Source organism: Apodemus sylvaticus, chromosome 22 (genome assembly GCF_947179515.1).
Source record: "Apodemus sylvaticus chromosome 22, mApoSyl1.1, whole genome shotgun sequence".
In the NCBI taxonomy this organism is placed as follows: Eukaryota; Metazoa; Chordata; class Mammalia; order Rodentia; family Muridae; genus Apodemus; species Apodemus sylvaticus.
Genome location: NC_067493.1, coordinates 31,922,747 through 31,950,073, shown reverse-complemented (window position 1 = coordinate 31,950,073; position 27,327 = coordinate 31,922,747). Strand labels below are relative to the sequence as shown.

The 27,327-nt window shown below is 52.8% G+C and overlaps 1 protein-coding gene across 1 annotated transcript in view; it reads right to left on the bottom strand.

The window, feature by feature from the left end:
* Window positions 1-27,327, bottom strand: part of Zan (zonadhesin) — a 103,665-nt gene that overhangs the window by 21,999 nt on the left and 54,339 nt on the right. Inside the window, exons 40-66 of the mRNA XM_052168395.1 lie at window positions 26,874-27,091; window positions 25,956-26,097; window positions 25,349-25,563; window positions 22,431-22,572; window positions 21,728-21,945; window positions 20,573-20,714; window positions 19,645-19,862; window positions 17,788-17,929; window positions 16,945-17,162; window positions 15,789-15,930; window positions 14,948-15,165; window positions 13,898-14,039; window positions 13,350-13,558; window positions 12,683-12,824; window positions 12,150-12,367; window positions 11,125-11,266; window positions 9,922-10,139; window positions 8,569-8,710; window positions 7,911-8,128; window positions 7,314-7,455; window positions 6,613-6,830; window positions 6,127-6,256; window positions 5,542-5,759; window positions 3,487-3,670; window positions 2,884-3,101; window positions 688-829; window positions 142-359 (exon numbers count right to left, since the gene is read on the bottom strand). Coding sequence (XP_052024355.1) covers window positions 142-359; window positions 688-829; window positions 2,884-3,101; window positions 3,487-3,670; window positions 5,542-5,759; window positions 6,127-6,256; window positions 6,613-6,830; window positions 7,314-7,455; window positions 7,911-8,128; window positions 8,569-8,710; window positions 9,922-10,139; window positions 11,125-11,266; window positions 12,150-12,367; window positions 12,683-12,824; window positions 13,350-13,558; window positions 13,898-14,039; window positions 14,948-15,165; window positions 15,789-15,930; window positions 16,945-17,162; window positions 17,788-17,929; window positions 19,645-19,862; window positions 20,573-20,714; window positions 21,728-21,945; window positions 22,431-22,572; window positions 25,349-25,563; window positions 25,956-26,097; window positions 26,874-27,091 — 4,916 coding nt within the window. The remainder of the gene's footprint in view (window positions 1-141; window positions 360-687; window positions 830-2,883; window positions 3,102-3,486; window positions 3,671-5,541; window positions 5,760-6,126; window positions 6,257-6,612; window positions 6,831-7,313; window positions 7,456-7,910; window positions 8,129-8,568; window positions 8,711-9,921; window positions 10,140-11,124; window positions 11,267-12,149; window positions 12,368-12,682; window positions 12,825-13,349; window positions 13,559-13,897; window positions 14,040-14,947; window positions 15,166-15,788; window positions 15,931-16,944; window positions 17,163-17,787; window positions 17,930-19,644; window positions 19,863-20,572; window positions 20,715-21,727; window positions 21,946-22,430; window positions 22,573-25,348; window positions 25,564-25,955; window positions 26,098-26,873; window positions 27,092-27,327) is intronic.

The following is a 27,327-nucleotide window of genomic DNA, read 5'->3' as shown; positions in this document are numbered from 1 at the left end:
TGTGTGTGAGTGCTGGCCCACAGGTAAAATGCCTGTGTACAGTGGGTTGTGGAGGTTCAGACTCAGGTCCTCATACTTGCACAACAAAAGCAACTGACCCATTGACCTGGCACCCCCAGTGCCATCTCCACACCCACTCACCGGGATGAAGCCACCCTGGGCGTCTTTGCAGTCACAGTGAATCTGGAGCACACACTTGTGACTATGCACCACGTAGCCAGGTTGACAGAGGCAGCCCTCCTTGCAGGGAGATGGGGCTTTGGGAGTGGTGCCCTCACAGTGGCCATCCAGATCAGAGCAGGAAGGCTGGCATGCGGGAAGGCAGTTTGTGTAGCGGCTGTGGGCGGGACATTGCAGAGCTATAGGGTGGAAGGAGATTAGGATTACTGGATGGGACCCAATGACCCACAGAGCTTGAGGCTTTTGTCCCTGTTTCACTAATTTTGAGAAAATTTACTGAGCATGGGTTGTGTGTCAAGCCCTTAGCAATGTACTAAGAATGATCTCCCAGCTAACTGAAAAAGACCAACCAGTAAGAAACCAGCACGGAGAAAGGTCCCAGTAGAATCTCTCCCCATTGTGGCACCTAGTACCCCAGCCTCTGAGCGCAGGGACTAAGGCCCTCTTGCCCTGCCTCTGTCTCTCAGCCACTAGACAGAACCCTCCCCTCCCCCACAGCTCCCTTACTGATTTTGGCACAGCTACTGCTGCCATCGCCATTGTCCTTGCAGTAAGTTCCCAGGGGACACTGGAAATTCCTGCACTGGATGGTGCCTCCCATGCAGGCACAGTTCTTAGTGCAGCCGCTGGAGACCCAGGTCCTGCCTGCCTGCAGAAGCCGCAGGAAGAGAAAGAAGTGAGAAAGAAACCAGCGCGGAGGAGACAGCCTCACTCTTCCAGGGCCACCTAGGTTTGGCTTCACTGTCTGCAGGTTTCCTGTTGATTTTGTCAAAAAACTGAGGGTGGACTTTGGATCCAGGGCTTTGAGTTGACCCACCCCAAACTCTTCCTCGTCTATGAATGGCTGGAGCTTGTGAAGGGGCCGGCCCTGCCGATCCAAAGCTGCAGGGTCTCCATGACACGGGGTAACAACAGGATAACCAAGAGGACCCAACAGCAGATGCCAGAGGCCTCGAAGCAGACAAGTAAAGATGTGTGGACAGAGAGGGGTACACTGTAGGACATGCCGGGACGCACTGCGGCCTCCACGACAAGACACTTCCTGTGCTTTGTTTATTTATTTTTGTTTTTGTTTTCTTTCGGTGGGGAGGTTGTTGGGGCTGAGGGTGGCTATGAAGGGACAGGACGGTGAGCAGGATGGGACTGTGATGCTAAACTCACAGAGTCAATAAAAAGTTAAAAAAAAAAACTATGGGTGGAAAATATTTGAAGAAATAATTGCATTCGGGGCTGTGGGCAAATCTTAGAGGCATAACCCCTTCCTGGAGCTCTGCAGTTAGGAACTGGAGCTATGGTTCAGGTCTGGACAGCTGGCCTGGAGCTCTCACTGGTGGGCTGCAGGGCGTGGCTCAGTGGAGAGCACTCATTGTCTCTCCTGTGCCAGCCCTTGACCGCCCTTCCCTTCAGGGTCAGTCCTAAAGACGGATGCATCCTTGTGGCAGAGCACGCCTGTAATCCCAGCACTCAGGAGACAAAGGCAGACAGACAGATCTCTGTGGGTTCGAGACCAGCCCTCTCTGTGTACATAGTGAGTTCTAGGAGAGTCGGGGCTAGGTAGGAGGAGGAGCTGAGCTGATACTGAAATCTGATACTCTAATGATTTCTTTTTTTTTAAGATTTATTTATTGTTATATGTAAGTACACTCTAGCTATCTTCAGACACTCCAGAAGAGGGCGTGAGATCTCATTATGGATGGTTGTGAGCCACCATGTGGTTGCTGGGATTTGAACTCAGGACCTTCAGAAGAGCAGTCGGTGCTCTTACACCCGCTGAGCCATCTCTCCAGCCCCTCTCTAATTATTTGTCTTGATTGTGTCAATAAAGACAGCAGAAGCCAATCATTGGGCGAAGAGAAAAAAGGCGAGGTTTCCAGGTCCCAGGAGGAAGAGGAGGACTGGAGGTGGAGAGAGGGGCTGTTTGGCCAGGCTTTGGAGGGAGGAGCGCGAGCCACGTAAGGCCTGGGGCCACTGAACCGGTGGCAGCCTCCACCACTGGAAGACTTCTGCATAGGATAGCTAATGGGTTTAGAGCAAGAGAACACCGGCCTGCAGTTGTGCTCTCTGGCTGGGGTTAAAGTGTTGAAACTGTCTGGGGGTTGCAACCCGTGGCGACTCAGGTGGGCAGGAGAAAAGGCACAGCCTGGGACCGGGCGGCTTGGCAAAGCTAGTCGTGGGGGCTGGGGCTGGGTGAGATGGCTGTTGCCCACACCTGGTTAGGAGCAAGAGTGGTTTCTTAAAACTACACACAACAGGGCCATGCAGAGAGACCCTGTCTCAAAAGACAGAACCAAACCCAAACCAAACAACAATACAGCCACATTCCAGCTGAACAAAAGCTGAGGGAAGAAGTGGCATCTCACTTTTATTTTAAATCTTAGTGTGTGTGTGTGTGTGTCTTCTTACGGATGCCCACGTGTGTGGGAGTATTTGTACATGTATGTGTGAAGGTCAGAATATGACCTGGAATGCTGGTCTTCACCTCCATCGTGTATTGGGAGGGTGTGGGTTTCTGTCTCTGTCTAATCACAAGACTAGCTAGCCTGGGGATTCTCCCGTCTTCAAGTAGAAGCTAGAGGCTACCATGTCCAGCACACATAGGTTCTGGAGATTCAAACTCAGGTCCTCAGACTTGCAAGGTGAACAGTTCACCCAGTGAGCCATCTCCTCAGCCACCCACCAATCCCGCCCTCTGCGCCCACTCACGGGAATGAGGCCACCCTGGGCGCCCTTGCAGCCACACTGAATTCGGAGCACACACTTGTTATCATTTAACAAGTAGCCGGGTTGACAGAGACAGCCCTCCTTGCAGATGGCGGGGGCTTTGAAGTTGGATTCCACACAGCTGCCATCCAGGTTGGAACAGGAAGGCGGGCAGGAGGGAAGGCAGGTGGTGAACTGGCTGTGAGCAGGGCACTGCAGAGCTGTGGGGGACAGAGGTGGAGCCAATGAGGGGACCCGAGCGAGCACAGGTTAGAGGAGGCAGAAGAGCAACAGAATGCTAGGCCTTGTTCTCTTTCTCCGCTCATGTCGGAAACAGTTACTGAGCGTGGGCTTTTTGCCAAGCTGGGGAAGAAGGTGGAAGACTGATGTTTAGTGAGTGTTGGGAGACTAAAAATGATGTCTCTCTCAAGTCAGCATGGAGACTAACCACGGGAGATTTAACGTAGGGAAGGGCCCAGCCCAGCGCAGCCCAGCACTGGGTGTCCAGAGTTCCTCTCCACCGTGCGACCTCCCATCCCCAACCTCCAGGGCCAGAGGACTAAGCTCCTTCATGCCCCACCTCTGACCCCTGCAGCCACGAGCCACACCGAGCCACACCGCCCCTCTCTGCCCCCAAGGCTCCCTTACAGATTTTGGTGCAGTTACTGCTGCCGTCACCGCTCTCCTTGCAGTACGTCCCTGAGGGACACTGGAAGTTCTGGCACTGAACAGTTCCTCCTGTGCAGGAACAGCTCTGGGTGCAGTCCTTGGAGGTCCAGGTCTTGCCAGCCTGCAGAAGTCACAGGAAAGGCAAGGGAGGGTGGAGGGGCTTGTCCTAGAGAGACAGGCTCACCTCTGTCTGAAGGATTTGCATTTGCCCTGTCTACAGGTTTCACAACAATTGAGTCTGACTACTAGAAATGGATAATATTGAAAAAAAGATTCTATCTAGGGCAAGTGGGTTAGCTCTGTGGTAGAATATCCACATAGAATCCTCCAGTGAGAGGCTAGTAGTATGTCTCAGTGGTGGAGCCCCTGCCTAGAATCCCCCGGGAGGGGTTGGGGCGTGGCTCAGTGGTAGGGCCCCTGCCTAGAATCCCCCAGTGAGGGGCTGGGGGCGTGGCTCAGTGGTAGAGAGCTCCTGCCTAGAATCCCCCAGGGAGGGTCTGGGGCGTGGCTCAGTGGTAGAACATAGGCCTATGATCCTCAGAAGGGACCCTGGGCAAGACTCAGTCACATAGCTCACTTGATACAGCCATCATTGAGAGGCCAGGCACATGGCTCAGTTGTAGAGTTCTTGCCCTGACCAAGTTCCAAACTCAAGGGCCAGCCGGAGACACAAGCACACACGTGGAGGTCAGAGGACAGCTCGTGTGCATTGGCTCTCTCCTTCCACCACGTGGGTCTTGGTGATCAACCTGGGTGGCCAGGCTTGAGAGCAAGAGCCTTTTGGGGCCATTCCCTGGCCCTAGTTTTGTAAAAGGTAATCTTTACTTAAAAATTAATTTAAAAAACCAAAAAAAAAAAAAAAAAAAAAAAAAAAAAAGACCTTCTAGCCAGGCGGTGGTGGGGCACGCCTTTAATCCCAGCACTTGGGAGGCAGAGGCAGGCGGATTTCTGAGTTCCAGGCCAGCCTGGTCTACAGAGTGAGTTCCAGGACAGCCAGGGCTACACAGAGAAAAAACCAAATCCAAAAGGCCTAATAATAATAATAATAATTCTGCAGTGGCTTGTGTTCCTCTGCTAATTATGTCACCCACAAACCTGTTTGCAGTGTTAGCATTTAGGCTGGAGGTAGCCTGTCCCTAGTTGGCTCTGATTGGGAAATGAAGTTGCCATTGGCCAATAGCTGGGCAGGGAGACAGAGGCAGGACTTTTGGGATTCCAAGGCAAAAGGCAGGAGCAGGGAAGACAGGGTCCGTTATGAGAGGGGCGTAGGCTGGACCATGCCATGAAGGAGCAGGAGGGTGAGACAGCCAAAATGTAGGTTCAAAGGGAAAGCGGCCCCATGGGAGGGCTGCCCACAAGGAACCAGGGCATCAAAGATAAAATATAGATTGAGAAAGCATTAGGAATATTGGAGGGCAGTGTATTAGCTATGGGGAGGTTTGGAAGAGCCCAATCATTAAGGCATATTAAAAATAACAATCTGGCATGTATGTGTGTGTGTGTGTGTGTGCATGTGTATATGTGTGTGCACTGTATGTGTGTGCATGTGTCTGTGTACATGTGTGAGTGTGTCTGTCTGTGTGTGTGCATGTGTGTCTTTGTGTATGTGTGTGTGTGTGTGTATGTGTGTGTGTGTGTCTGTGTGATTCTTGAATCCAGAGCTCTGGGGTGGATGCAGAGCCCTGTGGGCATCCCCCAGAAGATAGAGCCAGGAGTTCGAGCGGCTTAAGTACAGGAGGAGCAGTCAGGATATTGATTGGGTTTCCCGTTCTCTACCTCGTATGGAGACAGGCTCTCCTTTCTCTCGGTTCATCTTTGCTATTCCTCACAGGGAATACCTGGCCAGCTAGCTTGCAGGCTTCTGGGGAATCCCAGCCCAGCTCAACGAGGGTACATGGAATTCACACTCTGATCCTCGCCCTTGGCAGCAAGCACTTGGTTCACCCAGCCGTCTTTCCAGCCACCCCAATCGCACGTCCCACGCCCACTCACCCGAACGAGGCCGCCCTCAGCATTTTTGCAGTCACAGTAAATTTGGAGCACACACTTGCCATTATTCAGGAAGTAGCCAGGTTGACAGAGGCAGCCCTCCCTGCAGGTGGAAGGGACTTCGGGGCTGGTCTGCTCACAGCGGCCATCCAGGTTGAAACAGGAAGGTGGGCAGGAGGGAAGGCAGCCGGTGAAGTGGCTGTGGGCTGGGCACTGCAGAGCTGTGCGGTGCAGAAAAAGCGGGTTTAGTGGAGAAGATGGGGGGGGGGGGCGCGGAGAAGCAAAGTCTGTAGGAGCCAGGCTAGGCAGAATGAAAGAAGACTCGGGGTTCCCTACCTCACTTTTATTAGTCAATCTAAAAACATTTGCTGAGCATGGTTCTTGTGACAAGTACAGATGGAAGAAAGTATAAAGAATGAATCTCCCAAGTCAATATGGGAGGCCACCAATCGGGAGAGGACACTCAGAAGGGACTCGGCTGTGGTACCACAGAGTCCACCCCTACTCCAGGCTCAGAGGAAGAAGCTCCTTGTTGCCTTGATCTGGTCTCTCCAACCATGAGCACGCCCCCCGCCCCGGCTCTCTTACGTATTTTAGCACAGTTATTGCTGCTGTTGCAGTATGTTCCCGAGGGACACTGGAAATTCTGGCACTGAATGGCCCCTTCCATGCAAGTGCAGCTCTGGGTACAGCCTGTGGAGAGCCAGGCCTTGCCAGCCTGCAGAAGTCACAGGAAATGGAAGGAAAGTCTGAGGGTGACTATTTATTTATTTGTGTGTCTATGAGTGTGTGTGTGTGTGTGTACCCATGTGAGTGTATGCATATGATTATCCGTGGAGGCCAGAAGGCACATCAGTCCCTTGGGCTGAGGTTCTAGGCGTTTGTGAGTAGCCTTACGTAGACACCAATCCTCTTGATACTGGCATGTGCTTGTAAGCACAGCCATCTCTGTGTCCCCTAGTTCTGAGCGCCCCCTGTGGGGTACTTCCATCTGCCCCCAGTGTTTATAGACTTCACACCAGTTGTGTCTCCTGGCTGTCCCCTGCCACCGCTCTCCATTCCATGCTCACTCACCGGAACCACAGCACCCTGGGTGTCTGTGCAGCCACACTCAGTTTTAGGAACACACTTGTCTTTATCCAGCACGTAGCCAGGTTCACAGATGCAGCCCTCCTTGCAGGTAGAGGGGACTTTAGGGCTGGTGCCCCCGCAGAGGGCATTGGGGTCCGAGCAGGAGGGGACACAGATGGGAAGGCAGTCGGTGTAGTTGCTGTGGGCAGGGCAGTGCAGAGCTACGGGATTAGTGGAGAGGGCACAAGGAAACAGAGGCTGTGAATATCAGACTAGGCAGAATGACCAACAAAGTCCGGGGCTTTTCTCTTCTTACTGTTCAAATAGTGAACATTTGCGGAGGGTGCGCTACGTCTCCCATGGGGGCGGGGGTGGGGGGCAGAGGGAAAGAATGGACAGTTCTTTTTTTTTTTTTAATATTGAAGATTGCTTTTCTTTTTTTTTTAATTTTTTTTATTCGATATAATTTATTTACATTTCAAATGATTTCCCCTTTTCTAGCCCCCCCGGACAGTTCTTTCTAACCTAGTGCGGGAGGCTTACCACTGAGAGACTAACACCAGAAGGACTCAGCCACGCCCTGTGACCCCCAAATCCCTCCCTCCTCATCCTCAACCTCTTAAATGGGAGTTAAGCTTCTTCTTGCCCTGCCTCAGTCTCTCAGGCATGAGCATTGCCACCCCGCACCCCCCATGGCGCCTTACTGATTTTGGCACAGTTACTACTGCCATCTTCATTGTCCTTGCAGTACGTCCCTGGGGGACACTGGGAGTTCTGGCACTGTACAGCCCCTCCCATGCAGGCACAGCTCTGGGTGCAGCCCGGGGAGGTCCAGGTCTTGCCAGCCTGCAGAAGACGTGGGGAGAGGAAGGGAAGAAGGGGCTGGCTAAAGGAAGACAGCCTTATGCCTGCCTATGGGGTTTTCATTTCCCCTCCCATTTTCTGGGGCCACATCTATTGGTCAACCACTAGTACATGGAAAATGTGCTGTAAGATACTGCATCTATGAATAGGGGTTAGCTCAAAAGTAGGGTGCTTGACTAGAATTGGTTTCAACAGACAGCATCTATCTAGAATTACCAGTAAGGGACTAGGGCATGCCTCAGTGGTACAACAAGAATTCTACAAGGGGCTAGGAATGGTTCTTAGGGAAAGGGCATCTGCCCAGCCTTTGCCAGGACAGACCTTCCTTCACATTCCAAGGCCAGCTATACAGACACGAACATGCGCGCAGGCAGCACAGACTAAGAGACGCAGAATGAAAAATAAAAACGTCTTTCCCATTCCCTGCTTCCACTCACAGGGATGACAGCACCCTGGGAATCTTTGCAGCCACACTCAAGTCTGGGCACACACTTGTCCTGATCAAGCACAAAGCCAGGGTGGCAGAGGCAGCCTTCCTTGCAAGTGGAGGGGACTCTGGGGCCAGTGCCTTCACAGCGGCCCTTTGGGTCCAAGCAGGAAGGCGGACAGGGTGGGGAGCAGTCGGTGTAGTGGCTATTGGCTGGACACTGCAGACCTGTGGAGCAGAGGGAGAGGGGGGTTAATGGGGCAGAGCAGAGGAAGTCCACGGAGGCGAGGCTTCTGTGCAGAAAGCAAATTCCACGAGTGCCCGAGAGCCTGTGCCACCCTAAATCCATCCTACTCATTCAGCAAGCACTCACCGAGCATGCTCTGTTTGCCAATCCAAAAGTTAAAAAAAAAAAGTGTGTGTGTGTGTGTGTGTGTGTGGTGTGTGTGTGTGTGTGGTGTGTGTGTGTGTGTGGTTCCCATAAATCAATGTAGGAGAATAACCTAGAGACTAACATTGAGAAAGGACTCAGCGCACCACCCATGGCTCCCAAGTCTCTTTACTGTGATACCGTCCACCCCAAACCTCTAAAGCCAGGGACTCGCTCCTCCTCGCCTGCCTCGGGTCCCTCCAGCCCCAGCCCCCCCCCCCCCCCCATGGCTCCTCACTGATTTTGGCACAGCTACTGCTGCCATCCTCATTGTCCCTGCAGTACGTCTCAGGGGGACACCGGAAACTCAGGCACTGGATGGCTGCCCCTGTGCAGATGCAGCTCTGGGTGCAGCCTCTGGACACCCAGGACGTGTTTTCCTGTAGAAGGCACAGAAGGATACAGGAAGTGGGGGAAGGAGGGGCTCGCTAGAGACAGCCTCATCTGTCTGAAGGGAGGCCCTATTGCACATTTGCTGAATCAACCAAAAGCAGGACCTGAAATATTTGGAAAAAAAAATGCTGTCTGTTGCTATATGCATAACTCAGCACAAGGGAACCTGCCTAGAATCTCCTGGTGAGGAGGTGGGGGCCTGGGTCATTAGCAGGACCTGAAATCCTAGGTCAGGGCACTGGGGGATGGGCCAGTGGTAGAATGGTGGCTCCAAATCCTACAGTAGGGAATGGGGAGCATAGCTCAGGTTGCAGAGCTCCTGACTAGAATCCTCAGTGATGGACGGGGTGTAGCTCTCAGGTAGACTATCACCCCAGTGAAGGGCTGGGTGGTTCAGTGGTTAAGCACTTGCCTCCCCTGTGCCTGGACCTGAATAACCTTCACATTCTAGCACCAGCCATACAGACTGGAGCAGCCCAGGGTCACAGGAAGAAACGAGCTGGTGGCTCCCGTGGGGTTTCTTTCCATGTATTGGTTTGTCTGTCTGTTTCTGAGACAGTTTCTCACTATGGAGTCCTGGATAGTCTAGAACTTGCTATGTAAAGCAGGCTGGTCTTGAACTTTTGGGATCCGACTCTACTTTCCAAGAACTGGGATTAAAGAAAGAACCACCACCTCCCTTCCTCACTCACCATCGTGTGTGTGTGTGTGTGTGTATGTATGTGTGTGGTGTGTGAGAGAGAATTGTGTCTGTGTGAGTATATGTGTGTCTGTGTGTGTCTCTGTATGTTTGTTTGTATGAGTGTATATGTGTCTGTGTGTCTGAGTATCTATGTGAGTGTCTGTGTGTGTCTGTATTTTGTCTCTGTGAGTGTGTGTCTATCTGAGTGCATGTATGTGTCTGTGTGTGTGAGCACACACACATGTACACGGAGGTCAGAGGATAATTTCCCTGTCTCTTTATCCTTTTTGTTGCTCATAACCAGAGCACACACAAGACTAGCTTCAAGTTTCTGAGGATTCTGCTGTCTTCCTTTCCATATGCCAGTAGAAGCAGTGGGATTTTAGACATAGGCTCTGTCCATCTTACATTGGTTGTGGGAATTCAAGCGTAGGTCCAAACACTTGCAGAACGAATTCCTCACAATGGAGTTAACTCCCCCAGCCTCCACCCGTCCCACCGTCCGCTCCCACTCACTGGGATGAGCGTGCCCCCGGCATCTTTGCAGCCACACTCATTTCTGAGTAGACACTTGTTGTTACTCAGCACGTAGCCAGACTGACAGACACAGCCCTCCTTGCAGCTGGAGGGGACTTTGGGACTGGCTCCCTTACACAGGCCATCCGGGTCCAAGCAGGAAGGCAGACAGGGGGGAAGGCAGTCTGTGAACTGGCTGTGGGCCGGGCACTGCAGAGCTGCGGGGTAGAAAGAATGGGGTTGAAGGAAATAAAATAAGTTTTATAGATAGCTATAAACTAGAGTTTGGGAAAATAGACCTGAGGCTGGGTGGTCAGAGTAAACAGGCCTAGCTGAGACCAGCCAAAACTAATATAACTGTTTTTGAGAAAAATGTCCCTGCTCCTCTTCTTGATAAGTTCCGAGGAGGAAATATGTCAGCATAATTTTCCCGGGCACCCGGTTCTTTTCCCTTATCAGCCTGGCTCTCTTTTAAGGACTTTCTAGGGCCAGGTGCAGGGGGGTGGGGGGGACGGGACAAGGAAGTTGATTGACTTGGCCAAGAACGCCCCCTTGAACCCACTGACCAATGCCCACAGGGATCCTTTGTCTTGTATCCCCCCAATCAGAGCGCCCAAGTGCGCAGCCTGTAAAGCTGCCCTCTGTAAAGTACGAACAGCACAGCGTGTACTTTCCTTGTTCAGGGCTGCTGCTGCCTCTCTTGAGAGGCACAACCGCCTGCACGCGCTTAATCTTCAATCAATAAACCTCATGCTTTTGCAGCGACCTTTTGTCAAGCTGTGGTCTGTGGGGCTATGCACCTGAGCTGAGACCCTGGAGGGTCTCCTGAGTGACAACAGGGTCAGTGGTGAGGCCCAGAGGGGGCTTGAAGAAGCAGAGGTTGCAGAAACCGGGCAGAATGGCCGAGAGACCTTGGGGCTCTTCCCGGGTTTTGTTATTCATTCAGGGAACATTTATTAGGCATGGCCTATGTGCCAAGCCCTGAGAGAGGAAACTTAGAATGGCTGACCCAAGTCATGGTCAGATACTGTTGAGACACTAACCCACAGAAGGGACACAGAGTTGTGGACCGCCAGAACCCCTCTCTACAGAGGGGCCTCAGCACCCTGACCTCTTTGGGCAAAGAACTAAGCTCCTTTTGCCCTGACTCCAGTTCACCCAGCCATGAGCACCGCCACCCCGCCCTCCCCCATGGTCCCTTACTTATTTTGACACAGGCACTGCTGCCATCACTACTGTCCTTGCAGTACGTCCCTCGGGGACACTGGGAGTTCTGGCACTGCACAGCCCCTCCCATGCAGGCACAGCTCTGGGTACAGCCCGGGGAGGTCCAGGTCTTGCCAGCCTGCAGAAGCCGTGGGAAGAGGAAGAAGGTCAGGACAGAGGGGCTGGTTAGAGAGAGTGTCACATCCTGTTGCAGGGACTTAGGTTCGCTATCTATATATTCACAGCAATCAGGGCTACCTGTTTGTGTCAAGAATATTTTAAGGAAAGAAGGCTTCTGTTGCTGTGTGCATAGGTCAGCAGTAGCACCTGCTTAGACTCTTCCACTGCAGTTCAGTGTTATAATGGGGACCTGGGAATACAGTTCAGCTATAGGGCACCTGATCAGATCCCCAGTCACCAGGGGACTGGTGTGACTTGCATACACTTGCCTATTTCCCCTCAGTGAGGGCTGGAGGTGCAGGCTCACAGGTAGAGCACTCACCTAGCCTGTGGCAAGATGTGACCTTCATACTCACACTCCAGAGGCAGACACAGCACACAGACAGGAGCATTCCAGGTAAGACTGGCAGTGAGAATGTGACCTTCTCTGTCCTGCCACCCCGTGTGTGTGTGTGTGTGTGTGTGTGTGTGTGTGTGTGTGCAGGCTCACTAAGTGCCCACAGAAGAGGACAGTCTTGGGTGCTGGTCCTCATTTTTCACCGTGTACTGAAACAGTGTCTCTGCATCTCTGTCTCTGTCTCTCTCCTGTTCCCATTCTCCCCTTCTTCCTCCCCCTCAGTTCCCTGATGTTGTCCACTACTGTCTCACAAGTTTCTGGGGATTCTTCTATCTTCCTCTCAGGACTCCCCGGGGAGCTCTGGGATTAAAGACCCAGGTTACCCTGGCTAGTTTAAAAGGGTTGTGCAGATTCAAACTCAGGTCATCACACTTGCTCCACAAATGTTTTGCCCAGTGATTCAGCTCGGCAGCCCTCAGCAGGCCCCCAGTGGGTACCCACTCACCGGGATGAGAGCACCCTGGGTATCTTTGCAGCCACACTCAACCCTGAGCACACACTTGTCACTGTTCAGCACATAGCCAGGTTGGCACATGCATCCCTCCTTGCAGGTGGTGGGGACTTTAGGGCTGATATCTTTGCAGAGGCCTTCTGGGTCCAAGCAGGAAGGCAGGCAGGAGGGGAGGCAGCTGGTGTACTGGGTGTGGGCTGGGCACCGGAGAGCTATGAGGTAGGAGAGGGGTTAGTGGAGAGGAACAGAGGGGGCGCTGTTATAAATCAAGATGGACAAATCAACAGCAGAGCCTCCCGCCCCGTTCTGTTCTTCATTCAGCAAACATTTATGGAGGCCGCTGGCAGGCATGATGAGCACTGAAGCAGGAACTGGGACAATCCCATTTCTCCGTCTGAGCGGAAGCGGAGAGCCAGGCCAGCAGCGAGCCCTGAGTCCCTGCTCTTTGGGCAGAGCGCAGCGTTCCTTCTCGCCCGTCCCTTCCGTGTCAGCCGCCACCCCAGCCAGGCCCGGGAATGGCCCCTTACTGATTTTGGTGCAGGCACTGCTGCCATCACCGTTGTCCTTGCAGTAGGTCTCTGGGGGACACTGGGAATCCTGGCAGTGGATATTGCCTTCCACACAGGCACAGCTCTGGGTGCAGCCTTTGGAGGTCCAGGTCTGGCCTGCCTGCAGAAGGCAGGTAGTGAGAAAGGACATGGACGCTGAGGGGATACCGCAGAGAGCCCAGCTTCCGCTCGCTCGTGCTGGAGGGCTTATGCGTGCACTCCCTAACCAGTTCCACATCTAAGGAGGGCAGGAGGGAAGATGTGTTGCTGCGGAGCTAACGGGCAGACAGATTTGTTACTTCCTTAGACCCTCACTCTGTCCCTCTCCACTGACCCCAATTATTTGCTAACACCCTAACAGTCTAAGGCTGGGGTTAGATTAGGTTGTCTACAGAGAGCATGTGCAGAAAGAATCCTTTAATAGGAGCCGCTGTATGACTCTCGTATGGTACAGGCCCTAAGCTGGCCTACTGTGTGTCAGGCCCTAAGCTGGCCTACTGTGTGTCAGGCCCTGAGCTGGCCTACTGTGTGTCAGGCCCTGAGCAGTCTTCTCCTTCCAGGGCCAGCCTCTGAGAGTGGGCACCCCAGGCGGAGAGAAGCAGAGAAAGGGAAAACTGGGCCTCGGTCCCACTCCCTACCCACTCACCGGAATGATGGCGCCCCGGGCATCTTTACAGCTGCACTGAGTTCTGGGCACACATTTGTCCTCGCTGAACACAAAGCCATGGTTGCAGAGACACCCCTCCTTGCAGCTGGAGGGGACGCTGGGGCTGGTGACCTCACAGCGGTTGGAGCAAGAAGGCAGACAGGAGGGAAGGCAGTCCGTGAACTGACTGTTGGTTGGGCAGTGCAGAGCTATGGTGCGGACGAAGAGTGGTTAGTGGAAACTAGCAGAGGAGACCCAAAGAAGCTGGAGTTGGGGGACAGGCTGAATTACAGGGGAGTCTGGGCTCATTTCCACCTTTTGTTATTCATTCAGCAAACAGTTTCTAAGCTGTGGTGCCAAGCCACAAGGAGACATGTAAGAAGATGGAGGAAACTAGCCATGAGAAGCTAACACTGAAGAGACTCACCCAGCCACGGGTGTCCAGAGTCCCTCCGATCTCCTACATCTAAGGCCCAGGGACCAAGGTCCTTCTTGCTCTGCCTCTGAGCCCCCGTCCACGAGCGCACCCTCCCTGCTCGCCCACTTACTGATATTGGTGCAGTTAGGGCTGCCATTATCCCCGTTCTTGCAGTAGGTCCCTGAGGGACACTTGAAATTCCTGCAGTGGATGGCTCCTGCTGAGCAGGTGCAGGCCTGGGTGCAGCCCATGGAGATCCACGTCTTGTCTGCCTGCAGACGTCACGGGAAGAGAAAACACCGGATGACAACAGTCCGCTTCTAAAGAGTCAGCTTCACTTCCTGTTTGAAAGACTGTCATCTGCTTTTCCTATCTGAAGGTTCATCATCCATTGACTCAATAATATAGATTAGAAATACATTTTTAGTCGGGCGTGGTGGCGCACGCCTGTAATCCCAGCACTCTGGGAGGCAGAGGCAGGCGGATTTCTGAGTTCGAGGCCAGCCTGGTCTACAGAGTGAGTTCCAGGACAGCCAGGGCTACACAGAGAAACCCTGTCTCGATAAAACCAAATCCAAAAAAAAAAAAAAATACATTTTTAATTGCAGCTGGTGAGGTGCCCATAGCCTAGCAGTATAGTGTCTGCCTGGAGTTTCCCAGTGACAGAATGAGGGCGTGTCTAGAGCCCCAGTGAAGGCCTATGGCATGTGCTCAGAGGTAGACCATTTCCCCGCCTGTCCTGGGACCTGATCCGTCTTCTCCGGATCATCTCAGGTGGGAGGAGCAGAGAGGAGATGACCCCTGAGCCCACTTTGTATTTACATATGATTCACACACGTATGTGAGTACACGTATGGTTTGAGAACAGAGTACAATCCAGGTGTTGGTCCTCACAGCGTGGCTTGCATTGAGACAAAATCCGTCTCTTGGATGTCACACACCTCTCTCTACCCATACAGAGCTAGGTGCAATCTCAGGGATTCTTTTGTCCCCAGCTCCTGTTTCCTGATAGGAGCCCTGGGATTAGAGACACGGGCCACCAAGCCCAGTTTACATGGATTGTGGGGATTGAAACTCAGGTCCTCATACTTTCTGAGCAAATATTCCACCCAGTTAGTCACCCCTCTAGCCCTACCAAGCACCCCCCCACACACACACACACCCCCACACACACACTTACCGAGATGAAAGCACCTTGGGTGTTTTTGCAGCCACAGAAAATTCTGAGCACACACTTGTCTTTGTGCATCAGGTAGCCAGGATGGCAGAGGCAGCCCTCCTTGCAGGTGGAGGGGACTTTAGGGCTGGTGCCCTCACAGAGGCCTTCTGGGTCCAAGCATGAGGGTGGACAGGACGGAAGGCAGTTGGTGTAGTAGCTGTGGGCCGGGCACTGCAGAGCTACAGCAGAGAGGGAGATTACAGTCAGTGAGAGGAGCAGGAGGGCCAGGGGACTCAGAGGCCACCGGAACCATGCTGGGCTGAAAGATAACAGAGCTTGTCTGTTTGTCTGTTTGTTTTTCCTTTCGTTATTGATTCAACAAATATTTATTGTTCGCGAACTGTGTGTCAGGGCCAGCGCGAACAGTTAAGAATGTGGGTATGGGCTGGAGAGACGCTCAGTCGTTAAGAGCACTTGCTTGTCTTCCAGAGGAACTGAGTTTGGTTTCCAGTACCCAGAAGCCTCTGGAAACTCCAGCTCCAGGCCTAACAGCCTCTTTTGACCCCTGCCAGACCTCACTGTACACATGTGGATATACATATATAGACACATACAATTAAACATAGATAAGAAGAAATACATTTATTAATTTAAAAAAGATGTTTATCTTTAAACTAGATGAGGCTAATCATTGGGAGACTTTTACTGGCTAGTCCAGTGTGGCTGTTCAGAATTCCTCTCCACCATGACACCTCCTTGTCCCTGACTTCTTAAGCCCATGAGACTAAGCTCCTTCTTGCTTTGCCTCTTGTCTCTCCAGCCCTGAGCACGCCCTCCCCACCTTCCGCCATGGCTCCCTTACGGATAATGGTGCAGTTACTGGTGCCATCCTCGAGGTCCTTGCAGTAAGTCCCCGAGGGACACTGGAAACTCTGGCACTGGATGGCCCCTCCCGTGCAGTTACATCTCTGAGAACAGCCGCTGGTGACCCAGGCTTTGCCTTCCTGCAAAAGTCACGAGGGGGGAAGGCAAGTGGCAAGGCAGGAGCTGGTTCTGGGTAACCCCTGGCTCCTCTGAAGAGCTGCGGATGTGCCATCAGCAGGTTCTACCCCACGGATGAAAACAAACATGGATGGAAAGTATTCAAGGGGAAACCCCATCCTGGGCCGTGAGCGTATCTCAGTCCAGGCTGGGCTGCTGCTCACTGGTAGCGCTGAGATCTAGAGTCCTCTATTGGGGATCTGGGAGTATAGCTCAGATGCAGAATGTCTGTCTAGTATCCTCCAATAAAAGGCCAGTTGAGGCTCATGGGTAGAGATGAGGCTTAGAATCCTTCAATGGAAATCTGGGATTGTAGCTCAAATGCAGAAGCTTTACCTAGAATCCTTTAAGACTTTCTGGGGGCATGACTTAGTGGTAGAGCAACTGTCTAGCATCTGTTACTGTGGGACTGAGAGCATGGGTCAGTTTAGAGCCTCTGGCTAGCATCTTCTAGGGAGGGGCTTAGGGCAGGGCTCAGCAGTTCCAGGAAAAGACCAACTTCACATTAGGGACCAGCTATGCAGTTAGGCGCATCCCTGGTGTAGAGAAGCAGAATAGAGGAGAAAGAGACCACCCAGCCCCACTTTAAAAAGTCTTTGTAAGTGTGTATTTGTGCGACTGTGTGAGTATGGACGCATGTACGCACGGTGATCAAAGGACGATCTCACGTGCTGGTCTTCATTTTGTATTCTCGTATTCAGCCGTCCCCCCTCAGTCTCCACCCCACCGCAGCTGCCTCTTTTTGCTGCTGCTCACACGGGAATAGCTCACTCACAAAGTTTCTAGAAGTACCCTGTCCCCGCCTCCTATCTCCTAGCCGGAGCCCTGGGATTATAGATGCACACCACCAAGGCTTACATTGGCCAAACAGATTCACACTCGGGTCCTCACGCTGTGATGTGTGGGGGTGGGGCAAACATTTTACCCACTGAGCTTCCCCCAGCCCCCGCCAGTCCCCACTGGAGACGCCCACTCACTGGGATGAGCGCACCCTGGGCATCTTTGCAGCCGCACTGATTTCTGAGTATACACTTGTGGTTACTCAGCACGTAGCCAGACTGACAGACACAGCCCTCCTTGCAGGTGGAGAGGGCTTTGGGGCTGGATTCCTCACAGCGGACATCCATATTAGAGCAGGACGGCTGACAAGAAGGAAGGCAGTTGGTGAAGTTGCTGTTGGCTGGGCACTGCAGGTCTGTGGAGGAGAGAGGGGGAGGTCAGGGGAGAGGAACACAGGTCAGAACAAGCGGAGGCTGCAGGTACAATACTAGAATGCCCACGCGAGGGTGGCACGTCCCCCTTTTGTTACCCATTCGTCAAATATTTAGTCATTGAGAACTTCGTGCCCAGCTTGAAGGAAAGAAAGATTGGATTGCTTGGGGCTGAGAGACGGCTCTACAGTTATGAGTGCTTGCTGTTCTTACAGAGAAGCTGAGCTGGGCTCATCCTGCGCACAGTGGGCTGCTCAGTCTCCAGGGGATGGATTCAGCCCAGTCTCCAGGGGACAGTTCAGCCCACTCTTCTGGCTGCCGCTGATTGCACTCACGTGGACACACCCACCCATTGACATATACTAATTCACGCAATTACAAGTAAGAAGTAAAGACGAGCGGACATCCCAAGCTAATGTGGGGACTAACTACTGAGACACTAACAGCGAGAAGGGACCCAGCTGAGTCTAAGGGTCCCCAAAGCCCTCCTCACTGTGGCACTTCCCATCTCGGACCTCTGAGGCCTGGGAAGCTAAGCTCCGCTTTGCTCTGCCTCTGAGCTCTGCAGCCACACGCACACACTCTCCACCTCCACCATGGCTCCCTTACGGATTTTGGTGCAGTTACTGTTGCCATCCTCGAGGGCCTCGCAGTAGGTCGCTGAGGGACACTGGAAATTTCTGCACTGGATGGCCCCTCCCATGCAGGTACAGGTCTGAGTACAGCCTCTGTTGATCCAGGTCTTATCTGCCTGCAGAAGCCAAGGGGGGAGAAAGGGAGTCAGGCCAGAGGGACTGACTGCTTAGAGGGAAACAGCCTTGACTCCACTCTCAAGGGCTGACCTCTGCCCCGCCCTCATCAACTGGGTCAACATCCGCTGAGGAACCCAAGCGTGGTTGGATAAGATTTGGAGAGAAAAGGATGCCTCTGGGATTGTGGACATAGCTCAATAGTATAGTCTTTCAGTAAGTGGCTGAGGTGTGGCTGAGGTGTGGCTCACTGGTAGACCTGGGGCAGCGGACTCTCCCTTGGTGCTCAGAAACACAGCTCAGATGCAGAACCGATGACTAGAACCATCATCGATGTATTTGGTGGGGGGCTAAGGAGGCTGTGGCTTAGAGATGGTCCATTTGCCTAGAATGGTCTAAGAGAGTCTAGGGGCATGACTCTGTAGGACAGAACTGCCTCATATCCTCCTCCAGTAAGAGGCTGGGGGCGTGGCTCAGCTGTAGAAAACCTGTAAGGATGCTCTAAGAGAGCTTGGGTGTGGCTTAGTAGTAGAGAGGTTGCCTAGGAACCAGTGGTATGAGGATAAAGACCCTGCTCATCGCTGTGGCAGTGGCCAGGAATACGGAGTGAGCTGGAGTGAGCTGGTGGGAGGGGGCTGAGGAGCAGCATAGAAGCCCCAGTGAGGCCCAGGGAGTCTATGGAACTGGTAGTATATGGAGTATATGGTAGTATATGGAGTATATGGTAGTATATGGAGTATATGGTAGTATATGGAGTATATGGTAGTATATGGAGTATATGGAACTGGTAGAGTCCCTGACCAGATCTCCAGAGAGGGGCTGAGCTGTGTCCCAGCAGCAGAGCATCGGTTTATCATGCTGCAGGGCATCACCAACCTTCACATAGCAGGACCATCCACACAGACAGGCAGAAGAAAGCACAGGAAAGGAGAAAGTGGCCCCAGTTATACTGGCTGGTTTCGTGTGTCAACCTGACCCAAGCCAGAGGCATCAGAGAGGAAAGAGACTCAGCTGAGGAAATGCCTCCATGAGAGCCAGCTGTGAGGCATTTTCTCAATTAGTGATCAGTGGGGGAGAGCCCAGCCCATGGTGGGTGGTGCCGTCTCTGGGCTGGTGGTCCTGGGTTCTCTAAGAGAGCAGGCTGAGCAAGCCGTGGGAGACAAGCCAGTCAGCAGCACCCTCCGTAGTCTCTGCATCAGCTCCTGCCTCCAAGTTCCTGCCCTGCTTGAGTTCCTGTCTTGACTTCTCCCAGTGATGGTCTGTGATCCAGAAGTATAAGCTGAAGAAACCCTTTCCTCTCCAACTTGCTTTGTGGTCATGGTGTTTCATTGCAGCAGTAGAAACCCTGACTAAGACACCATCCTGGCTTTTAAAAAAAGCTTTAGGGGGGACGGGTGGTGAGGGACATACGCTTACATGTGGCGGTCAGAAGACAGTCCCTAGTGTCTATCCTCCCTTCTTCCCTCCCTCCTCCCGGTGTCCCTGTCTTCTCTTTGCTGCAGTCCTTCATGCCTGCCCCCCACACTAGCTATCTCTCTAGGGACTCTCCTGTCCCCACCTCCCATCTCCTAGTAGGATCCCTGGAATTACAGACACACAACACACACTACTAAGTCTTGTATCGGTTGCACAGATTCAAACTCACACTAATGCAGGCAAACATTTTACCCACTGAGCCATCTCCCCAGCCCGCATCCCGCCCTCCACGCCCACTCACGGGGATGAGGACACCCTGAGCATCTTTGCAGCCACACTCGATTCTGGGCACACACTTGTGACCAAGCAGCACATAGTCAGGCTCACAGACGCAGCCCTCCCTGCAGGTGGAGGGGGCTTTGGTGGTGGAGCCCTCACAGTGGCCTTCTGGGTCGGAGCAGGACGGCTGACAAGAAGGTAGGCAGTTGGTGAAGCTGCTATGGGCCGGGCACTGCAGGGCTGTGGGGCAGAGGGAGGAAGGTTAGGGAGAGAAACAGCGGGCAAAGCGAGCTCCAGAGACCAGGCTAGGCAGAAGGCTCAGGAGACTGTGGAGCTTTTCCTCCCATCTGTTACTCATTCAGCCAACATTTACTGAGGGTGGACTTTTTGTGCCAATCCCTGAGGAAGGAAGGAAGGAAGGAAGGAAAAAAGGAAGGAAAAAAGAAAGAAAGAAAGAAAGAAAGAAAGAAAGAAACAAACAAACAAACAAAGAAACAAACAAAGAAACAAAGAAACAAAGAAAGAAGGGATATCTTGGGGCTGGAGAGGTGGCTGGCAGTTAAGTGGACTTGCTGTCCTCATGGTAGACCTAAGTTACCTGCTCAAAAACCTCACATGACTCCAGTTCCAGGTCATCCATCTGATGTCCACTTGTGGCTCCTACATGCCCTGACCCAGGTGCCCATAGCCATATGCTGACACCCCATTAGACATGGAGTGAAAAATAAAATCTTTAAAGGGGGAGAATGTGCCTTCCACGTTACTGTGGAGACTCCCAGCTGAGGACTGATACCGAGGAGGAGCCCTGGACCCCCACTATCCATTCCCACGGTGGTGCCTCTTTTCCTGATCCCACAGGGCAAGGGGACTAAGGCCCCTCCCGCCCTACCCCGGGTCGGTCTTGCCAGCCATGAGCACACCCTCTCCACGTTCCCCCGTGGATCCCTTACTGATTGTGGCGCAGCTACTGTTGTCATCCTTCATGTCTTTGCAGTAAGTCCCTGAGGGACAGTGATATTTCTGGCACTGGATGGCCCCCCCCTTGCAGGCGCAGCTCTGAGTACAGCCTCTGTTGATCCAGGTCTTGTCTGCCTGCAGTGCCAAGGACAAGGACGTGGGGCACAGGGTCTGTGAGAGGACAGCCTTGCCTCCTGCGTGAGAGATCCTTTGCCCTCCTTGTGTGCAGGCTCTATGTGTATTCATTTAACCAACTACGGATGGAAGGTATTCAGTCAGGGGTGGGGAATGCATTGAAGGCTGTGGGCATACTCAGCAGTACAGTGCATGCCTAGGACCCTCCAGGGAGGGGCTAAAAGCATAACTCAGTGAAAGAATTCAGCCCTAGAGTCCTCAACTGTGGGTCTGGGAGTGTAGTTAAACTGTAGAACCTTTGCCTAGAATCTTCAGTGATAATTGGTAAGGAAGGAAATTGCCAGGTTGTGACTTAGAAGTAGAACATTTGTCTAGAATACTCCAATGGAATCTAGGGGTGTGGCTTAGAAGTAGAGTCCTTCCCAGAATCCCCCCAGGGTACCAGTTCAGAGGTAGAGAGGGATGGGAGTACAGTTCAGTCTTAAAGCAATTGACTAGACTCTCCCAAGAGGGGCTGAGACCATGACATGTTCTAGAACCTAATCATCCTTTATACCACAAGACTAGCGTCTATAGACAGGAGCATCGCAGATGGGGAGAAGCAGAAGGAATGGAAGAGCGGCCTTCACCCTCCCTTTTGACAAAAAGAGGGTGTTTATGGGGGTGAGGAGCAGGAACATATGCATGTTTGGAGGTCAGAGGACAATCTTGAGTACTGGTCCTCAGCTTTTACTCTGTACAGAGACTCCCTCCCTCCCTCCCATCCCCCACCCCTTTACTGTTGTCATCCACTCCTACCTACGCATGTCCAGGGATTATGGTCCCTGCTTCCCAGATCCTAGCAGCAGCCCTGGTTTACAGACACACACCACCAAGGCTTACAGTGATTGGTTAGATTCAGGTTGAGTCAGGGGATGGACAAACAATCCCCGCCCCCTGAGCTCTATTCAGCAAATGCTTCGCACACTGGGCCATTCCCAGCCCCCAGCATCCCACTCTCCACGCCCACTCACGGGGATGAGGACACCCTGGGCATCTTTGCAGCCACACTCGATTCTGAGCACACACTTGTTGTGACTCAGCACGTAGCCAGGTTCACAGACACAGCCCTCCCTGCAGGTGGAGGGGGCTTTGGTGGTGGAACCCTCACAGTGGCCTTCAGGGTCCGAGCAGGAAGGCTGACAGGATGGAAGGCAGTGGGAGTAGTGGCTGTGGGCTGGGCACTGGAGAGCTAGGGTGTGGAGGGAGAGACTGGAATTAGTGGAGATGACCTAGAAGGCCCACGTGAGCAAGCTACAGGACGCAGGGGTCTCCAGGGCTCAGAGAGGTGGCTCAGCCTTCAAGATCGCCTGCTGCTTTTACTTGGGACTGGACTTCAGCACCCGTGTGAGGTGCCAGGTCCCTCATATCACTCCACCTGAGGGCCTCGGCTCCCGTCTGACCTCCATATGTACCACACTCACATGCACAAACCCACACACAGGCACAGCACTGTACGGGGATTAAGAGCATCTTTTAAAGAATGTGGCCCTCCCAGCTCAGTTTGGGGACAGACTAACAGTGATGAGGGACCCGCCCACCCAGGATGCTCACACGCCCGCCCCACAGTGCTACCCCCATCCCAGATCTTAGAAGCCCAGAGGACTGAGCTCCTCCTTCCCTCTGATGCCTCCAGCTGTGAGCACACCCTCCCAACCCTCTGCCATGGCTCCTTACGGATTTTGGTGCAGTTACTGTTGCCATCCTCGAGGGCCTTGCAGTAGGTCGCTGAGGGACACTGGAAATTCCTGCACTGGATGGCCCCTCCCGTGCAGGTACAGGTCTGAGTACAGCCTCTGTTGATCCAGGTCTTATCTGCCTGCAGAAGCCAAGGGGAGAGAAAGGGAGTCAGGCCAGAGGGACTGGTTCCAAGGAGACAGCCTCACCTTTTGTGTGAAGGGCTGACCTGTGCCCTCCCTATAAACACAAGCTACATCTATCTTAAACATGGAAGGGAGAGATTTGGGGGAAATGCATCTTGGGCTGTGGACATAGCTTAGTGGTATAGAGCATGCCTAGAACCCTGCACTGAGGAGTTGAGGGTGTGGCTCGGTGTTGGAGCTTAAGCCTATAATCTTCAATTGGTGGTTTGGGAGCATAGCTCCGATACAGAAATCTGTAGAGCACTTGCCTAGAGTCCTCTCAGAAGTTATAGCAGATTGGTTAAGAGGTAGAACAATTGCCTAGAATTCTGCAGTGAGGGGCTAGAGGCCTGGTTCATTATAGAGAATCTGCTAGGATTCCCCAGTGAGGGTGAGGGAGGCTATGGTTCAGTGGCAGACCTCAGTCCTCAAGTGAGTGCTAGGTACTGTAACCTAGTCTCATATCCCTGGGAGGGGCAGGAGCACGGCTCAGCAAAGGAGCACTGGCCTCAGCAAAGGAGCACTGGCCTAATATGTTCCAGGACTTGCTTTTTTGTTGTTTTTGAGATGGGCTTTCTCTGTGTAGCCCTGGTTGTCTTGGAAGAAGTCACCGTGTAGACCAGGTTGGCCGCAAACTCAGAGATCCACCTGCCTCTGCCTTCTGACTGCTGGGACTAAAGGTGTACACAATTTTCTGGTTTTTTGTTTTGTTTTGTTTTTTTTTTTTTTTTTTTTTTTTTTGGTTTTTTGGATTTGTTTTTTTTTTTGAGACAGGGTTTCTCTGTGTAGCTCTGGCTGTCCTGGAACTCACTCTGTAGACCAGGCTGGCCTCGAACTCAGAAATCCGCCTGCCCCTGTCTCCCAGAGTGATGGGATTACAGGCGTGCGCCACCACCGCCCGGCTTGTACACAATTTTCTAACTTTTATCTATTCAGATAGTAGCCTCCCAAGTAGAGAGAAGCAGAAGAGAGGAGGCAGTGACCCCAATCCCACTTCGTTTTCTAGTTGGTTTTTGTTTTGAGACAGAATCTCACTTTGTAGCCCTGACTGTCCTAGAAATCACTTTGTATACCTAGCTGGTTTCCAACTCACAGAGATCTGTCTATGTCTGTGCCTGTGTGCCTGTGTCTGTGCCTGTGTCTGTGTGTCTGTGTGTCTGTGTCTGTGTGTTTGTGCCTGTGTCTGTGCGTTTGTGCCTGTGTGCCTGTGTGCCTGTGCCTGTGTGTCTGTGCCTGTGTGCCTGTGTCTGTGCCTGTGTCTGTGTGTCTGTGTGTCTGTGTCTGTGTGTTTGTGCCTGTGTCTGTGCGTTTGTGCCTGTGTGCCTGTGTGCCTGTGCCTGTGTGTCTGTGCCTGTGTCTGTACGTTTGTGTCTGTGTGCCTGTGTGTCTGTGCCTGTGCCTGTGTGCCTGTGTCTGTCTGTGTCTGTGCCTGTGTCTGTCTGTGCCTGTGTGTCTGTGCCTGTGTGCCTGTGCCTGTGTCTGTCTGTGCCTGTGTCTGTGCGTCTGTGTCTGTGCCTGTGTGCCTGTACCTGTGTCTGTCTGTTCCTGTGTGTCTGTGCCTGTGCCTATGTATCTGTGTGTCTGTGCCTGTGTGTCTGTATGTCTGTGTGTCTGTGCCTGTGTGTCTGTGTATCTGTGTCTATGCCTGTGTGTCTGTGTGCCTGTGCCTGTGTGTCTGTGCCTGTGGCTGTGGCTGTGTGCCTGTGCCTGTGTGTCTGTGTGTCTGTGTGTCTGTGTGTCTGTGTCTGTGCCTGTGTGTCTGTGCATCTGTGGCTGTGGCTGTGGCTGTGTGCCTGTGCCTGTGTGTCTGTGTGGCTGTGTGCCTGTGCCTCTGCCTCTGTCTCCTGAATGCTGGGCTTACACAAATGTGCTAGCATATGTAACAGTTGGGCAGCTTGGTCTTCATGTAGGCCTCCTAACAGTAGGAGCAGGGACTGTCTCTGACTCTGTTGCCTGCTGTTGGATTCCTCTCCTCTCCCTGAGCTGCTCACCTAGCCTCAATAGGAGGAGATGCACCTGGTCTTACTGCAACTTGATATGCTAAGGCTGCTTGATATCCTGTGAGGCCGCCCCTTTTCTGAAGAGGAGGAGGAGGAGTGGATGGGGGAGGAGAAGGAAGGGGGAAGAACTGAGAGGAGAGGAGGGGAAACTTCAGTCTGGATGTAAAGGAAATAAACAAATGAACTTAAAAAAAGAAAAAGAAATGTGCTACCATGCCTAGTATAATACTAGTTTTTAGAACAAGTGTATGTGTGTGTGTGTGTGTAAACACATGTATGATGTGCATGTGTCCACGTTTGTATTTTCTTTGGCATGCCTGTAAATAAGAGTGCATATATCTGTAGAAGCCAAAGGAAAACCTCAGGTGTTGGTCTTTACTCTCTGTCTGTCTGTCTGTCGTTGTCTCTGTGTCTCTGTTTGTCTCTGTCTGTCTGTCTCTGTCTGTCTGTCTCTCTCTGTCTCTGTCTCTGTCTCTCTCTTTCTCTCTCTCTCTCTCTCCTGGTCTGCACTGCTGCCCTCACAAAACAATCTAGCTCATAGGTTTCTGGGGATTCTCCTGTCCCTGTCCCCATATCCCCATATCCCAAAAGGAGCCCCTGAAATTAGAGACAGACTGACACGGTTTACATGGGTTGTAGGAATTCAAACTCAGGTTCTCAGACTTCCAGAACAAATGCTTCACACACTGGGCCACTTCCCACCCCCAGCATCCCGCTCCCCATGCCCACTCACGGGGATGAGGACACCCTGGGCGTCTTTGCAGCCACACTCGATTCTGAGCACACACTTGTCGTGACTCAGCACGTAGCCAGGTTCACAGAAGCAGCCCTCCCTGCAGGAGGGGGCCTGGGGGCTGGCGCCTCTACAGAGGCCATCTGGGTCCGAGCAGGAAGGCAGGCAGGAGGGAAGGCAGTGGGTGTAGAGGCTGCGGGCCGGGCACTGCACAGCTATGGGGTAAAGACAGAGTAGGGTAAATAGAGAGGCGGGGCTTAAGGGAGCAGACACTATAGAAACGGGGTGATAGAATGTTCAAGAGAACTTGGGTTTTGTTTTTCAAGGTAAGATTTTGATTTCCCCCCCCTAAAAAAAAATTTACTGACCACAGGCTGTGTGCCAATCCCCTAGGAAAGAAAGTTATGAGAATGGGTCTTCTAAGTTAATATGGGGTGGTAACCATGAGAAAAGCAAGAAAGTACGTAGCCCAAAAGTTTGTTTCCAGAATCTCTCCTCACTGTGTTCCCTCCCCCCTGAGCCCTCAGGTCCGGGGACTAAGCCCCTTCCTGCCTCCCCCCATCTCTCCAGCCATGAAGAGCCCCCACCGTTCCTGTGGTCCTCTTACTGATTTTGGTGCAGTTACTAGTGTCATCCTCGATGTCCTTGCAGTAGGTCCCCGAGGGACACTGGAAGTTCCTGCAGTGGATGGTCCCTTTCACACAGGTACAGACCTGTGTGCAGCCTTTGTTGATCCAGGTCTTGTGAGCCTACAGAAGCCACAGGAATTACAAATGGAGCAGAGGCAGAAGGCCCTGTTAGATGGCGCCAGCCTCAGCTCTCTGAAGTGCTGACCTTTGCCGGTCATATCTGCAGATTTCACATCTACTCAGTCGACCAATTATTGATGGAAAATTTGGGGAGCTCACCTGTGCATTGGTGAGCGCCAGCCTAGAGGCCCCCATCAAAGTGCTCGGTCAGACCTCCAACTTCCCTTGGTGGCCTGGGGGCGCAGGGCAGTTCACACAGCCTCTGACTACACAGGAGCTGCCTGTGGAGGCTCAGCTACGGAGCACTCATCTAGTATGTTCCAGAACCTGATCAACCTTCCCACTCCAGAGGCAGCCTTGTACACAGCCCTGGTGCACAAGGCAGAAGGAAGGAGAAAGCTGCCCCAAGTGCACTTCTCAAACCGCTCTTCATGTGTGGCTGGGTGCAATTATGTGTATGCAACATGTATGTGTCCAAGTCAGGATAAGCCTCACCTTCCATGTCGTACTGAGACAGGGCGTGCTCTCCCCCCTCCATTGCTGTTGTCCTTCTCCACTAAGCACACAGCACTACCTACCTAGCCCTCAAGTTTCTAGGGATTCTCCTGCCTCTACCTCCCATCTCCCATTAGGAGCCCTGGATTACAGGCACAGGCCACCCAGCCAGTTCACATGCACTGCAGAGATTCAAATGCAGGTCCGCATTCTTTCAGAGCATATACCTTACCCACTGAGCCATCTCCCCAGCCCACATCCCGCCCTCCACGCCCACTCACGGGGATGAGGACACCCTGGGCGTCTTTGCAGCCACACTCGATTCTGGGCACACACTTGTGACCAAGCAGCACATAGTCAGGCTCACAGACGCAGCCCTCCCTGCAGGTGGAGGGGGCTTTGGTGGTGGAGCCCTCACAGTGGCCTTCTGGGTCGGAGCAGGATGGCTGACAAGAAGGTAGGCAGTTGGTGAAGCTGCTATGGGCCGGGCACTGCAGGGCTGTGGGGCAGAGGGAAAGCTGGGTTAGTGGAAAAGATTAGAGGGGCTCAGGAGGTGGTAGCTATGGAAACCAGGTGAGTCTGACCGACCAATGGAGCTTTGAGGGATTTTTCTCCCTTGAATTATTGACCCAGCAAGCATTTACTGAGTGTGATATGCGTGCTAAGCGCCAAGGAATGAAGCAATAAAGTGGGTCTCCTGGTTCCTCGTGGGGTACTAACCACGGAGAGACAAAG